The 17,629-nt window shown below is 40.1% G+C and overlaps 1 protein-coding gene across 1 annotated transcript in view; it reads right to left on the reverse strand.

The window, feature by feature from the left end:
- CFAP53 (cilia and flagella associated protein 53) overlaps positions 1-17,629 on the reverse strand; it is a 67,618-nt gene that overhangs the window by 21,262 nt on the left and 28,727 nt on the right. The window contains exons 4-5 of the mRNA XM_027118527.1: positions 14,900-15,203; positions 9,990-10,208 (exon numbers count right to left, since the gene is read on the reverse strand). Of these exons, the coding sequence (XP_026974328.1) occupies positions 9,990-10,208; positions 14,900-15,203 (523 nt within the window). The remainder of the gene's footprint in view (positions 1-9,989; positions 10,209-14,899; positions 15,204-17,629) is intronic.

Here is a 17,629-nt window from a genome sequence, read left to right on the forward strand (position 1 = left end):
ACCTGGATTCCAAACAGTAGCAAGTCTATTTATCATAGGCTTCATCATTATTGCCTTGGTTAAATGTGCCTTAAGGTGGCTTCAGAAAACAATACTGGGACTTCCCTGGTGGTCCAGTTGTTGGGACGCCATGCTTCCAATACAGGGGGTGCAGGCTTGCTCCCTGGTATGGGAACTAGGATCCCACATGCCATGCGGCATGGTCAAAAAAAAAATTTTTTTTTAAAGAAAGAAAACAATACCTATGTCCTTTAACTTACCCACTACACAAGTGATTGTTATTCCTGATGACAAGGAATCACAGGATAGACTGTCAAGAGTTTAGCTAAGGGCTTCCCTGGTGGCACAGTGGTTGAGAGTCTGTCTGCCGATGAAGGGGACACGGGTTCGTGCCCCGGTCCGGGAAGATCCCACATGCCGCAGAGCGGCTGGGCCCATGAGTCATGGCCGCTGAGCCTGTGCGTCCGGAGCCTGTGCTCCACAGCGGAAGAGGCCACAACAGTGAGAGGCCTGCGTACCACAAAAAAAAAAAAAAAGAGTTTAGCTAAGCTACTCTACTGCATCGCTGCCTCTGAATCCATATTGTTTGGCTAAGTATCCTGCAGGGATCTCAAATTGACACAAGCCCTCATGCAAGTGCATGCTCTAGATAGCAGTCCACAGAGTCACAAGCTAATGTAAGTTCCTAATATGACTTCCCCAAGAGCCCCTGTGATCAACAATGCCCCACCTCCCAACATCTTCCCCTTATATACCTCTTAGATAAGACCCCTGTGGGGCTTACTGAAACCCCACACTTTTGTTTTGAGTTGACCAATCCAGCCTTAGACTGGGAACCACAAAGTACTCCACCCATGGATCCTAACAAAGGCATGTGCCTCAGGTCCTGCCTCTCTCTGTCTGCACTCTGCTTTGACTACTATCTGTGGTCCCTGAAGGCATGCCATGTACTTCCTCTAGAATATATATATAAATATACACACATGTATATACATATATGCACACACATAAATATAAGTAAAGAAAAAGATCTAAAATCAATAATCTATGGAGGAGCTGCAAGATGGCGGAAGAGTGAGACACAGAGATCACCTTCCTCCCCACAAAAACATCAGAAATACATCTACATGTGGAACAACTCCTACAGAACACCTACTGAACGCTGGCAGAGGGCCTCAGACCTCCCAAAAGGCAAGAAACTCCCCACATACCTGGGTAGGGCAAAAGAAAAAAGAATAAACAGAGACAAAAGAATAGGGACGGGACCTGCACCAGTGGGAGGGAGCTGTGAAGGAGGAAAGGTTTCCACACACTAGAAGCCCCTTCACAGGGAAAGACTGCGGGTGGCGAAGGGGGGAAGCTTCAGAGCCATGGAGGAGAGCGCAGCAACAGGGGTGTGGAGGGCAAAGCGTTGAGATCCCCGCACAGAGGACCGGTGCCAACCAGCACTCACCAGCCCGAGAGGCTTGTCTGCTCACCCGCCGGGGCGGGCGGGGGCTGGGAGCTGAGGCTCCGGCTTCAGAGGTCGGATCCCAGGGAGAGGATTGGGGTTGCCGGCGTGAACACAGCCTGAAGGGGGCTAGTGTGCCACAGCTAGCCGGGAGGGAGTCCGGGAAAAAGCCTGGAGCTGCCGAAGAGGCAAGAGACTTTTTCTTGCCTCTGTTTCCTGGTGTGCGAGGAGAGGGGATTAAGAGAGCTGCTTAAAGGAGCTCCAGAGACGGGCGTGAGCCACGGTTAACAGCACAGACACCAGAGACGGGCATGAGATGCTAAGGCTGTGGCTGCTGCCACCAAGAAACCTGTGTGCGAGCACAGGTCACTATCCACACACCCCCTCCTGGGAGCCTGTGCAGCCCCTCACTGCCAGGGTCCCGTGATCCAGGGACAACTTCCCCGGGAGAGCGCACAGCACGCCTCAGGCTGGTGCAAGGTCACGCAGGCCTCTGCCGCCGCAGGCTTGCCCCACCTCCGTAACCCTCCCTCTCCCCGGCCTGAGTGAGCCAGAGCCCCCGAAGCAGTTTCTCCTTTAACCCCGTCCTGTCTGAGCAAAGAACAGACGCCCTCAGGCGACCTACACGCAGAGGCGGGGCCAAATCCAAAGCTGAACCCCAGGAGCTGTGCGGAAAAAGAAGAGAAAGGGAAATTTCTCCCAGCAGCCTCAGGAGCAGCGGATTAATTCTCCACAATCAACTTGATGTACCCTGCATCTGTGGAATACCTGAAGAGACAACAAGTCATCCCAAATTGAGGAGGTGGACTTTGGGAGCAACGATACATATATTTTTTCCCCTTTTTCTCTTTTTGTGAGTGTGCATGTGCATGCTTCTGTGTGTGACTTTGTCTCTATAGCTTTGTTTTTACCATTTGTCCTAGGGTTCTGTCTGTTTTTTTACTTAAAAAATTTTTTTTCTTAATATAATTATTTTTATTTTAATAACTTTATTTTATTTTATCTTCTTCTTTCTTTCATTCTTTTTTTTTTTTTTTTCCTGCCTTTTATTCTGAGCCGTGTGGATGACAGGCTCTTGGTGCTGCAGCCAGGAGTCAGTGCTGTGCCTCTGAGGTGGGAGGGCCAACTTCAGGACACTGGTCCACAAGAGACCTCCCAGCTCCACATAATATCAAATGGTGAAAATCTCCCAGAGATCTCCATCTCAACACCAAGACCCAGTTCCACTCAACAACAAGCAAGCTACAGTGCTGGACACCCTATGCCAAACAACTAGCAAGACAGGAACATAACCCCATCCATTAGCAGAGAAGCTGACTAAAATCATAATAAGGCCACAGACACCCCAAAACACACCACCAGACGTGGACCTGAAAGACAAGATCCAGCCTCATCCACCAGAACACAGGCACGAGTCCCCTCCCCCAGGAAGCCTACACAACACAGTGAACCAACCTTAGCCACTGCGGACAGACACCAAAAACAACGGGAACTACAGCCTGCGAAAACAAGTCCTGAAACACAGTAAGTTAAGCAAAATGAGAAGACAGAGAAACACACAGCAGCTGAAGGAGCTAGGAAAAAAACCACCAGACCTAACAAGTGAAGAGGAAACAGGCAGTCTACCAGAAAAAGAATTCAGAATAATGATAGTAAAGATGATCCAAAATCGTGGAAACAGAATTGAGAAAATACAAGAAACATTTAACAAGGAACCTAGAAGAGCTAAAAAGCAAACAAACAGTGATGAACAACACAATAAATGAAATTAAAAATACTCTAGAAGGGATCAATAGCACAATAACTGAGGCAGAAGAACGGATAAGTGACCTAGAAGATAAAATACTGGAAATAACTACTGCAGAACATAATAAAGAAAAAAGAATGAAAAGAATTGAAGACAGTCTCAGAGACCTCTGGGACAACATTAAATGCACCAACATTCAAATTATAGGGGTCCCAGAAGAGGAAGAGAAAAAGAAAGGGACTGAGAGAATATTTGAAGAGATTATAGTTGAAAACTTCCTTAATATGGGAAAGGAAATAGTTAATCAAGTCCAGGAAGCAAAGAGACTCCCATAAAGAATAAATCTGAGGAGAAACACACCAAGACAGACATTAATCAAACTGTCAAAAATTAAATACAAAGAAAAACAAAAGCAGCAAGGGAAAAACAACAAATAACACACAAGGGAATCCCCATAAGGATAACAGCTGATCTTTTTTTTTTAACATCTTTATTGGAGTATAATTGCTTTACAATGGTTAGTTTCTGCTTTATAACAAAGTGAATCAGTTATACATAGACATATGTTCCCATATCTCTTCCCTCTTGTGTCTCCCTCCCTCCCACCCTCCCTATCCCACCCTTCTAGGTGGTCACAAACCATGGAGCTGATCTCCCTGTGCTATGTGGCTGCTTCCCACTAGCTATCTATTTTACATTTGGTAGTGTATATATGTCCATGCCACTCTCTCACTTGATCACAGATTACCCTTCCCCCTCCCCATATCCTCAAGTCCATTCTCTAGTAGGTCTGTGTCTTTTTTCCCATCTTACCCCTAGGTTCTTCATGATCTTTTTTATTTTTCTTTCTTAGATTCCATATATATGTGTAAGCAAACGGTATTTGTTTTTCTCTTTCTGACTTACTTCGCTCTGTATGACAGACTCTAGGTCCATCCACCTCACAACAAATAACTCAATTTCATTTCCTTTTATGGCTGAATAATATTCCATTGTATATATGTGCCACATCTTCTTTATCCATTCATCTGTTAATGGAAACTTAGGTTGCTTCCATGTCCTGGCTATTGTAAACAGAGCTGAAATGAACATTTTGGTACATGACTCTTTTTGAATTATGGTTTTCTCAGGGTATATGCCCAGTAGTGGGATTGCTGGGTCATATGGTAATTCTATTTTTAGTTTTTTAAGGAACCTCCATACTGTTCTCCATAGTGGCTGTATCAATTTACATTCCCACAAACAGTGCAAAAGTGTTCCCTTTTCTCCACACCCTCTCCAGCATTTATTGTTTCTAGATTTTTTGATAATGGCCATACTGACCAGTGTTAGATGATATCTCATTGTGGTTTTGACTTGCATTTCTCTAATGATTAATGATGCTGAGCATTCTTTCTTTGGGGAAATGTCTATTTAGGTCTTCTGCCCATTTTTGGATTGGGTTGTTTGTTATTTTGTTATTAAGCTGAATGAGCTGCTTGTAAATTTTGGAGATTAATCATTTGTCAGTTGCTTCATTTGCAAATATTTTCTCCCATTCTGAGGGTTGTCTTTTGGTCTTGTTTATGGTTTCCTTTGCTGTGCAAAAGCTTTTAAGTTTCATTAGGTCCCATTTGTTTATTTTTGCTTCTATTTCCATTTCTCTAGGAGGTGGGTCAAAAAGGATCTTGCTGTGATTTATGTCACAGAGTGTTCTGCCTATGTTTTCCTCTAAGAGTTTGATAGTGTCTGGCCTTACATTTAGGTCTTTAATCCACTTTGAGTTTATTTTTGTGTATGGTGTTAGGGACTGTTCTAATTTCATACTTTTACATTTACCTGTCCAGTTTTCCCAGCACCACTTATTGAAGAGGCTGTCTTTTCTCCACTCTATATTCTTGCCTCCTTTATCAAAGATAAGGTGTCCATATGTGCGTGGGTTTATCTCTGGGCTTTCTATCCAGTTCCATTGATCTATATTTCTGTTTTTGCGCCAGTACCATACTGTCTTGATTACTGTAGCTTTGTAGTGTAGTCTGAAGTCAAGGAGCGTGATTCCTCCAGCTCCATGTTTCATTCTCAAGATTGCCCTGGCTATTTGGGGTCTGTTGTGTTTCCATACAAATTGTGAAACTTTTTGTTCTACTTCTGTGAAAAATGCCAGTGGTAGTTTGATAGGGATTGCATTGAATCTGTAGATTGCTTTGGATAGTAGAGTAATTTTCACCATGTTGATGCTTCCAATCCAAGAACATGGTATATCTCTCCATCTATTTGTATCATCTTTAATTTCTTTCATCAGTGTCTTATAATTTTCTGCATACAGGTCTTTTGTCTCCTTAGGTAGGTTTATTCCTAGATATTTTATTCTTTTTGTTGCAATGGTAAATGGGAGTGTTTTCTTAATTTCACTTTCAGATTTTTCATCATTAGAGTATAGGAATGCCAGAGATTTCTGTGCATTAATTTTGTATCCTGCTACTTTACCAAATTCATTGACTAGCTCTAGTAGTTTTCTGGTAGCATCTTTAGGATTCTCTATGTATAGTATCATGTCATCTGCAAACAGTGACAGCTTTATTTCTCCTTTTCTGAATTGGATTCCATTTATTTATTTTCTTCTCTGATTGGTTTATCCTAGGTAGCAAGGCTGGTTCACCATGCAAAAATCAATTAATGTAATCCATCATATCAACAGGCTAAAGAAGAAGAACCACATGATCATATCAAGTAATGCAGAAAAAAGTTTTGGCCGAATCCAACACCCACTCATGTTAAAATAAAAAAAAAACCCTCTCAGTAAACCAGGAATAAAGGTGGGAATTCCTCAATTTGATAATGAATATCTACAAAAAACCTACAACTAACATCATACTTAATGACGAAAAACTAGAAGCTTTCCCACTAAAATCAGGTACAAGGCAAGGATGCCCCCTCTCAGCACTCTTTTTCACATTATACTGAAAGTCCTAGCTGAAACAATAAAACAAGAATAGGAAATGAAAGGTATATTGATTGGGAAGAACAAAATAAAGCTGGTCTTTTTTCACAGATAACTTGGTTGTCTATGTAGAAAATCTGAAGGAACCTATAAAAAACTCCTGGAGCTAATAAGCAATTAAAGGAAGGTTACAGGATACAAGGTTAACATACAAAAGTCAACTGACTTCCTATATACCAGCAATGAAGTAGAATTTGAAATTAAAAACACAATACCATTTACATTAGCACCCCAAAAATGAAATACATAGGTACAAATCTAACAAAATATGTACCAGATCTATATGAGGAAAAGCACAAAACTGATGAGAAAAATCAAAGAACTAAATAGAGAGATAGTCCACGTTCATGAATAGGAATACTCAATATTGTCAAAATGCCAGTTCTTCCATTCTTGATCTATAGATTCAATGTAATTTAAAAAAAAAATCCCAGCAAATTATTTTGTGGAAATCAACAAACTGATTCTAAAATTTATATGAAGAGGCTAAAGACCCAAATTGGCCAACTCAGTATTTAAGGACAAGATCAAAGTCAGACGACTGACCCTGCCCAACTTTAAGACTTACTATAGTAATCAAGACGGTATGGAATTGGTGAAAGAATAGATCAATAGATCAATAGAAAAGAACACAGGGCCCCAAAATAGACTCATATAAATATAGTCAACTGATCTTTGACTAGGAAGCAAAGGCTATACAATGGAGTTAAGAGAATCTCTTCAACAAATTGTGCTAGAACAACTGGACATCTACATGCCAAAAAAAAAAAAAAAAAATAGAATCTAGAAACAGACCTTACACCTTTACAAAAATTAACTCAAAATGGACCAAAGATCTAAACATAAAATATAAAACTCCTAGAAATTGTAAAAGAAAAAAAAAAAAAAAACTCCTAGAAGATAACAAAGGAGAAAATCTAGGTGACCTTGGGTTTGGTGATAAGCTTTTAGATACAATAGCAAAGGCATAATCCATGAAAGAAAGAATAGATAAGCTAGACTTCATTAAAATTAAAAATTTTGCTCTATGAAAGCTCTGATCAAGAGAATGAAAGACAAGTCACAGACTGGGAGAAAATATTTGCTAAAAACTTATCTGATAACGGACTGTTATCTAAAATATACAGAGAGCATTGGAGACAAGATGGTGGAACAGAAGGACTTGAGCTCCCCTCCTCTCATGAAAACACAAAAATCACAACTAACTGCTGAACAACCATTAACAAAAAAAGACTGGGACCTACCAGAAGAGATATTCTACGTCCAAAGACAAAGAAGAAGCTACAACAAGACGGTAGGAAAGGTGCCTTCACGATAAAATATACAAAGAACTCTTAAAACTCAACAAGAAGAAAACAAACAACTCAAAAAATGAGCCAAATATCTTAACAGGCACCTCATCAAAAATATACAGATGGCAAACATATAAAAAGATGCTTGTGATATTATGATTTATAATAAGAAATATATATTTGGTCTTCATCCCCATTTCTGGCACAGAACTCCTAAAACCCTTAGAATTTCCTAAGTGATGAGAGCAACAAAGTTGTCTTTTGTTCTGTTAATGAGGTGACTTTTGGACCACACCTCTGGTTGCCAGGAGAACCAACCATGTGATTAGAGGGTTGGAACTTTCAGTCCCAGTTCCCTGACCTCTGGGGAGGGGAGAAGGTTTGGAGGGTGAAAATCACTGATGGCCAATGACTTAACCAATCATGTCTATGTAATGAAGCCTACATAAAAACCCCAAAGGAGAGGGTTCAGAATTGGGGAACCAGAACACTTCCACCATGCCAGGCCCCAAACTCCATGAGGACAGCAGCTCCTTTGTTCAGGACCTCATCCTATATGTCTCTTCATCTGGCTATTTATTTGTATCCTTTAATATACTCTGTAATAAATTGGTAAGCTAGTGAGCAAACTGGTTTCCTGAGTTCTGTGAGCTGCTCTAGCCAATCAATCGAACTCAAGGAGGGGGTCACGGGAACCTCTGATTTACAGCCAGTCTGTCAAGTAACAACTTGGATTTGCAATTGGCATCCTGAGTTTGAGGGGGAAATCATTGGAACTTCCAGTTTGTAGCCAGTTGGTCAGAAGCACAGGTAACCATCTGGGCTTGTGACTGGCAACTGAAGTAGAGGGAAGTCTTATAGAACTGAGCCCTTTCCCTGTGGAATCCGATGCTATCTCTGGGTAGACAGTGTCAGAATTGAACGGAATTGTAGGACACCCAGCTCGTGTCCCGAGCATTGCTTGGATACCACTCTACATATTGGAATTGGGTTCAGAATCCTTAATGCTCTATATCACATGACATTAGGGAAATTAAAATTAAACAACAATGATATGTCACTACGCACCTAATAGAATGGCTCAAGTCCAGAACACTGATAACACGAAATACTGACAAGGATGCTGAGCAATAGGAACTCTCATTCATTGCTGGTGGGAATGCAAAATGGTATAGACACTTTGGAAGACAATTTGGCTGTTCTTACAAAACTACACATACTCTTACCATATGATCCAGCAATAACGCTTCTTGATATTTACCCAAATGATATTTACCCAAAGGTTATGCTGATATTTACCCAAAGGTTATGCTGATATTTACCCAAAGGTTATGTTCACACAAAAATCTGCCTAAGAATGTACACAATAACTTTATTCATAATCACCAAAACCTGGAAGCAACCAAGGATGTCCTTCAGAAGGTGACTGGATAAATATACTGTGGTACATCCACACAATGGAATGGATGCAGTGCTAAAAGTAAATGAGCTATCAAGCCATGAAAAGATATGGAGGGAAATTAAATGCATATTAGTTAGTGAAAGAAGCCAATCTGAAAAGGCTACATACTATATGATTCCAATGATATGACATTCTGGAAAAGGCAAAACTATGGAGACAGTAAAAATATCAGTGGTTTCCAGGGGTTTGGGGTGGAGGAAGGGATGAACAGGTGGAGCACAGAGGATTTTTAGCCTAGTGAAATCACTCTGTATAATACTCTCATGGTGGATAAATGTCATCATATGTTTGTCCAAACCTATAGATCTACACCACCAAAGAATGGACCCTAATGTAAACTATGGACTTTGGGTGATAATGTGTCAATGTAGGTTCATCGATTGTAACAAATGTACCCTCTGGTGGAGGATGTTGAGAATGGGGAAGGCTATGCATGTGTTGGGGCAGGGGGTATATGGGAAGTTTCTGTACTTTTTGCCCAATTTTGCTGTGAACCTAAAACTGCTCTAAAAAATAGTCTATCAAAACAAAACAAATCATAGTACCTTTAGGAAAAGAACAACACCCTAAAGAGTTCAATACAAATTTTAAAGAAACAGCTAAATAAACACTGGAATGATTTTCTCTACTCTCTTTGCCTGTCAAAACTACATATCCTTCAAAGTACAACTTGAACACCACTTTCTAAGTGATGTCTTCCCCAACTTCTGGACATACTTAGTCACTCCACTTCCTGCGATCCCATCCTGCTATCACAGTACTAACACCATGTTATAGAGTAGGAGTTCTCAAATTTTAGTGAGCATCAGAATCACCTGGGAGAACTTGTTAAAACAGGTTTCTTGTCCCGGCCAAGATCTGAATTTGGAGATTCTGAGTCTGAAGGCTATGAATTTCTGTTTCTAGCATCCTCCCAGATGATGCTAATGCTGTTGGTTCGTGGACCACACTTACAGTAGCAGTTATGCTTTATTCTACACATGGCTGGCTCCCGTAAGACTGAGAGCTCAACAAGGAACCTCATCCAGCACACAGTAGGCACTGAATAAATGTCTTACTCTTTTTTGCTTCTTTTTATCAGCCTCTTCCTGTAAGTTTTGAAGGGCGCTTTGCATGAGCTTCATGTTCAAGTCCTGATCTTCTCTGTATTCCTGCTGAATATGCTCCATCTTCTCTTGGAGGGCTTTTTGCAAAGCAGCCCTTATTTCCTGTTTTGTCTTCTGTTTCTTTAGCCTATCCTGTTCATTCTCAAGTTTCACCTGTGCTTTGTCATTTTCCTATGGCAGAACAATAGTGAAGATACTGTATCAGTACAGTTGGACAAAACAAAGAAGTTAATGCATTTCATTTAAGAGGTGAGAATAAACGGTTTCTTGGAAACACACACTCCTGGGTGAAAAGGTACTATAAGAAATAAAACTTGCCTTTTCTTTGCTGAATCAGCAATACGGCTTTGTGAAATTGCTGTCTGTGTGTGATTATAAAGTAATAAATAGTTGTGGAGTTCAAAATGCAGAAAAGTATAAGGATAAATCACTTTTATTCTTAATACCCATTCACCCGCTACCATTCTCAACGTTTTGGTGTATTGACCTTCCAGACTTTAGTCTTCTATGCACATCTGCACATCTAGATTTGGATACATTATTAACCAGCAATAAGAGTCCAGAAATGGAGATGTCCACATCAGCTAAATACAAAAGTAAATTAAGCATTTTGTTCTTTAAAAGCTCTCCCCCATTCCTCTCATTTTCTTATGTATCTGACCCTCCTGGCTAGCTTAACTGCCTGACTAATCAGTTTTAACTGGGGTACCACTGCTGTTGGGTGCTGTGAATTTGGTATAAACTGAGGCATTTATCCTCCTGTCAAAGGCATTTGCACTCTCCTGGAGGGATAAGTCCTTGCCCAGCGGGGACAGGAGATGACACATTTATAGTGAGGAGGGATACAATCCCCAATTGACTTGATCTAACTGAGACTCACAACAGCCATGATTGTCACGATTTCTGGCTTGTGAGAGGGAAGTTATATGCTAGACTTTTCCATTAATGTCATGAGAGTAATTCCACACTGAATTGTGAGGGTCAAATGAGACAATAAAAGTAAAAATGCTCTGCAATATTTAAGGGAAAACGATGGATATCAAACATGAAAGCCAGTGGGATAGCAGGCCACACTTTTTATTTATTTATTTATTTTTCATTCATTTATTTATTTGGCTGCACTGGGTCTTAGTTGCCGCGTACAGGACATTCGTTGCGGCATGCAGGATCTTCAGCTGCGGCATGTAAACTTTTACTTGTGGCATGTGGGATCTAGTTCCCCGACCTGGGATCAAACCTGGGGCCCCTGCAGTGGGAGTGTGGAGTCTTAGCCACTGGACCACCAGGGAAGTTCCAGGCCACACTTTTTAAAAAGTAAGGTTGACTATACCAGGAGGCAGCAATCAGCCAAATCAGACTATGAAGCAGGTAAAGATGGTATGGGGGGAGAACTGCTCAAAATTAAGAGACCTGAAAGCAGTTTACTATGTCTTGGTTTCCCCAGGATAGTTCTGATTTTACACTGTTGCGCTTATGTACTGAATTAAATGCACCCCTTTCAATCTCAAATGTGACCAGATTTGAATAATAAACAGTGATTCATTCTAAAAGAGACTTATAAGAGGACAACAACGCTTGGATCCTGATTTAAATGTCGAATAACTTAGACAGTGATGGAAATTTGATGCTGATTTTAGATGATAGCAATGAATTATTAATTTTTTTAGGTTTGATATTGGCATTGTATAAGAAAATATCCTTAATCATGTTGTTGAGATGCATACTAGAGATGTATTTAAGGGAGAAATGACATGTCTGGGATACGGATACACACACACACACACACACACACACACACACACACACACACATATTTTTGGCTGCGTCGGGTCTTAGTTGTGGCCCACAGGATCTTTGCTGAGGCACGCGGGATCTTTCATTGCAGCATGTGGGCTGTTTGTTGTGGTATGCGGGCTTCTCTCTAGTTGTGGCGTGTGGGTTTTCTCTTCTCTAGTTGTGGTGCTTGGGTTCCAGAGCACGTGGGCTCTGTAGTTTGGGGCACGCGGACTCTAGATGAGGCACGCAAGCTCAGTAGTTGTGGCACATGGGCTTAGTTGCCCTGCAGCATGTAGGATCTTAGTTCCCTGACCAGGGATTGAACCTGCGTCCCCTGCATTGTAAGGTGGATTCTTTACCACTGGACCACTAGGGAAGTCCCTGGGACATATTTTAAAACAAAAACAGAAGCGGGTAGAATATAGGAAATCAACATGTCAAAATGCAACAGCTGCTGAAACTGGAAGATCAGTACATGAGTATGATCATTGTACTCTCCACTTCTGTGCATTTGAAAATGTGCATATTATTATTTAATATGACATTACTGTTATAATTATAACAAATGTTATAATTATAACATTAAAAAGGGTGGAAAAACATTCTTGAAATTACAAAATAATAGAGATAAAGAACCCATCAGTGGCTGCCAGGGGTTAGGGTTGAGGGTGGTGATGAAATAAAATTTATATTTTAAGGTAGGATGAAAATGTAAACATAAAATTCTTTCTCTCTCTGTTTGGGCCTCCTCCCTCCCCCTTTACAGTGCAATGTGCATCTTCATTATACATTAACCAGACCTCCTCAAAGATGGGAATGCCTACTTCACGGCAAAGATCAATTCTTTTTTCTTTCTTCTGACGCCAGCAATAGAACTTTATAGAAGATTAATATTCTTTCCCAACTCTGTAAGGGGTCATGGTGACTTACTGCTTGCTTTGTATGTGCTTACCCGGACTGTATCTTTGGTGAACTTATGTAAAATGTCAGTGTGTCATTGTGATGTATGATCCTCTGTCTTGAAAATGTATATGACTGTGCCTTCAACTACTAACAGGTGGAACAATTCTTAGAGCTTCTGAGAGTCTGTCTCTTGTATTATATAATCCTTAGTTTGGCTTGAATAAAATTCTCTTTTCCTTCTTAACTTGATTGTTAATTGAATTTTCTTTGACAGAAGTTATAACAGTAAAGGAGTAGCTGGAAGGAGTTTCTTTGAATGATGGAACAATTCTATATCCTGATTCAGTAGTGATTACATAAATGTAGTGGTTACATATGGTAAAATTTCATAGAACTATACCCCTTCCTCCAAAGAGTGCATGTAAAAGCTGGTGAAATCCAAAGGAGGGTTTTTTAGTTTAGTTAAATAAGGGAGTAACTTTAGTTGAAAGTATTATATAAGTCTTTATAAGTCTCTATATATAATATTTTGTCATGTAAAGGTACACAGAAACTCTAATATTTTTGGCAACTCCTTGTTAAAGTTATTTCCAAAAAAAATTTTTTTTAAAGTAAGGTAGAAATAGAGATAGCTAGGTGTGCTATAAAAAATAAATATTTTGTCTTTGCCCCTGGTTCCTGGCACATAGCTCCTAACACCCTTGAAATCTCCAAAGTGATAAGATTATCTTTTGTAGCCTAATGAGATGACCAGTGGCTGGACCCCCTAGATAGCTTCAGGATGGGAGATGATAACTAGAAAGACCAAACTATGTGATCAGAGGGTTGGAACTTTAGCTCCACCCCTTGACCTCCAGGGAGGGAAGAGGGGCCAGAGATTGAGTTCAATCACCAATGGTGATTGAATTAATCAATCATGCCCATGTGATGAACCCTCCATAAACTCCCAAATGATGAGGTCCAGAGAGCTTCTGGATTGAACGCATCAAGGTGGTGGGGGCATGGAAGCTCTGTGTACCACCCCACATACCTTCCCCTATGCACCTCTTCCATTTGACCATCTCTGAGTTGTATACCTTACAATAAGCTGGTAATGGTAAGTAAAGCACTTTCCTAAGTTCTATGAGCTGTTTTAGTGAATTACTGAAATTGAGGGGGAGTCATGAGAACCTTGGACTTTGTAGCCAAGCTGGACAGAAGTGTGGGTAACCTAGGGACCCACTACTTGTGATGAGTATCTGAAGTGAGGGCAGTCTTGTGGGACTAAGCCCTTCAACTTACGGAGTCTGACACTAACTCCATATAGTATCAGAACTGAATCAAATTGTAGGACACCTAATCAGTGTCTGCAGAGCATCAGAGTATTGTCTGATGTGAGAAAAAAACCCACACATTTGGTGTCAGAAGTGTTGTGAGTAAAACTGGCTCACTAAGTATCTTACATCAGAGGAGGGGGTATATATAAGGCCATTTGGGGGCCACTATTTTGATTTTCTTAGAGATCTACTAAACTCTTCAAAATAAAACAATCTTAAACCCAGAGAAGATTTCTGGGCTCTGCATATACCTTACCTTTGATGTTTCTTATGGTTTCAAATTTCAATACTTGGGATTCTCCAAGAAAATACTACCATCTTCCTAAATTCAGTGGTATTAAAGTATCAGATGTTGAAAGCTTTATATACGTATAAAATTGCTACCTTTTTGAGTGCTTGCACACATTTCCATTGACAACTCTAATTTGTATATACTAGGGGCAGTGATCTTGTAGGAACAAAATTATTGATGCTGGTGGTCTGGGGGGTCACTGTAGCTGTTGTATAAGCACTTTATATAGGATTTGGAAACTATCAATTATCCATATCAAAGAATGGGGGGATGTTGCCAAATTGCCACTAGGCTTCATTGGCACTGCCGATGATTATCCCATTTCATCCTCACAACAAAGACAAGTGTCCTTTGCCTCATTTTGTAGATGAGGAAACTGAATCACAGTAGTGAAGTAACTTGCCCTATACAATGAGATGGCACTGTCAGCTGGGCCTTGAAATCCAAGGCTCTGACCATGGTCTGTTGCTCTGTGAATGAGCCTTGGCCATCAGGCAAACTACAGTAGCAGGCCGGCAAACTGTATTCTAGCCACTGAGTTCATCGTCCTATCACAAGCATTTCAAAAGACCCACCACAAGGCGCGCCTCCTCCTCCTTCAGCTGCCGCGCTGCCTGCCTTTGCGCCTGGATGCTGGTGATCTGGGCATTCAGCCCCAGCCGTGTGTTCTCCACCAGCTCTCTTTGTCTCCTCGCCTCTTTGGCTTCTCGCTTCTCTTTGGCCAGTCGGTCTTCCTCCCAGAGCTTTGAGAACATCTGCTCTTCCACCAGCTTCTGCCTTTTCAGCTCCTCATTAAATGCTATCTGTGCTTTCCGATCCTTGCTCACTGCCTTCTGATGGATACAGGACAACTCAACACGGAGCTCCTCACAGCGTTCCCTGAAAGGACAATTTTAAAAAGAAACCCAGCCTTTCCTAAGACATTGGTCTCTGTAGGCACAAATCTGCACAGTCAGACACTGAAGTAAGAAAGTTAAAGACCTGGATGTAGGCCATCTGAACACTGGAAACACATGAGGGAGCAGCAAGGAGGCAGGCACCATGATGCCACAGACAAAGCACAGGCACTGGAGTCAAGCAGAACAGGCTTTGAAATCTGGTTTTGATATTTCCTATGTGACCTTAGATCAAAAACTCGATCTATCTGAGCCTGTTTCTATATCTGTGAAAGAACTGACTTTCAAGGTTCTGGTAAGAATCAGAGCTAGATGGACATAAATACCTAGTAGGTAACAGGAACTCAGTAAATGGCAACTACTATTATTACTATAGAGGAAATAGAAGAGGGATGAGTCCCTGCAACATTACAAGTAGATTAAGGCTTTGGTAGAAAGAGACCCTGCACGTACATCCAAGAAAAGACCCAAGGATAGAGTTAGCATATCATGGTGACGTTTCCCCATTGCATCTAGATTCCTGGCAGGGCATACATCCACTGAAGGGGTTTCTGCTAGAGTTGAGAAAACAGCCCTCTTGTTGCCTTTTTACAACCAGGCTTGTGTCACCATTCAAGAAGAAATGCTATCTCAGTAAGTGTTTGGACCTCATCCTTTCTTTCAGCCTCAGTAATTTAAATTTCTTCAAATGTTCTTGACTGAGCCCATTTTTAATTTAAGAGCTGTGAAATTATTTAGGAATATTTTCAAAACCCTACTCTCCTCTTCCTCCCTACCCCCTCCCAGACCAGACTTGTTAAATCAGAATGTTTAACACATCTGTACTTTTTAAAAGCTCCTCAGATGGTTCTGACATATAGCCAAGTTTGAGAACCTGTGATGGAAGGCAACGTTTTTTATAAACATCAAGTCTTCCTGGTTTCTAAATCAAATTCTACACCAAGAAGCTAAAGTTTGGAGAATAGGCTCAATAAAGAACTTTTAAAGAAATTCGAGTTGTTAAGACTGAAAGAAAAGATGAGGTCTAAGCTCTTATTGCAAGAGTGGTCAATTTCACACAAAATGAAACCCCCAAAATACATTTTAACATTTAAAAAAACGAATTCAGCTGTCTGAAATTCATCACTGAAATTCTCAGAATTGGCCATGATAACTTATTAAAGTCCTTCCCAATCCTATGATTCATACTCTAACAAAGGTATTCAATTAATGGAAATCTAAAGCCTAAGGATAGTAAGTATGGCTTATATTTTTAAATTTTTATTTAAAATCAACTCTTTCTTCCTAAGTATAAAACTAATACATGTTCATTGCAGAAAAACTAGAAAATATAGAAAAGTATGAAGACACTAAAAATAACACGTAATCCTACTATCAGGAGATAATCACTATTAGCATGTTAATATATTTCTTTCCAGTCTTATGTATGTGCATTTTTACTAGAACTGGAGTTATTCTGCATATCTATATCTCCTTGTATGTTAATTTTTCCACCTACCATTATATTGGGAATGCTTCCTCATGAAATATTCTTTAAAACAATTCCTAACCTCAGAATTTTATTACAGTTTACTAAGCTGCATAACAGAGGTTACAGCCTATAAATATATCACAGTTTACTTAAACATTCCCCTATTTGATGAACATATAGGTTATGTCTAACTTTTATTACAATGTTGCAATGAACATTGTTTCTGTAGCTCTTTCTGTTTATTGCTAATGACTTTCTTAAGGTAATTCCTTCCTTAATATGAAATCTAAGAGTACAAAGACATTCTTAAGGCAGTTGATGATGCATGCTGCCAAGAATGCCAGAATTAACACATTATTGACCAGAGATGTATTAATACGTCTTTTGTTACCCGAACATTATTGACCAGAGACGTATCAATATGGTTTTAGAGAGTGATACAATTAACATTACCATGCGAAGTTGTTAGAGCTTAAAATTGATCACAACTTATGATTGTCATTATCGTTCACATTTTGCTCAGTTAGGTTTTTGTTCCAACCCTGTGTGTATTATAAATGCAAGTTTATTATCATAAAATTTTCAAAAATAATGCATTGCGAAATTTTGAGTGAAGAAGAATTTTTCAGTGAATTTTATGCAGATACTTACTCTGATTGTCTGAGTGACATATATGCTAGTGTCTCAGAAGATGGTAGTTCTTCAGAATACAGTTCTGATTCAGACGATGTGAATATCAGACCAACAAAAAGACAAAAAACCTTAGTGATTGATTCTGATACAGAAAGTGAAAATGAAACTCACGGTGCTGGAGAATGCTCCTTTGCTTCTACAGAAGAGTGGACTGAGGACAACATTTCATAACAAAAATTAGAAGACTTTAGAGGTGTGTCAGGTATAACGATTGAATGTAATAACCCGCAAAGTATTAGCAAAAT

The sequence above is a fragment of the Aethalodelphis obliquidens genome, unplaced genomic scaffold (genome assembly GCF_003676395.1).
Source record: "Aethalodelphis obliquidens isolate GAN/ISIS:26980383/991018 unplaced genomic scaffold, ASM367639v1 scaffold19, whole genome shotgun sequence".
Lineage (NCBI taxonomy): Eukaryota > Metazoa > Chordata > Mammalia > Artiodactyla > Delphinidae > Aethalodelphis > Aethalodelphis obliquidens.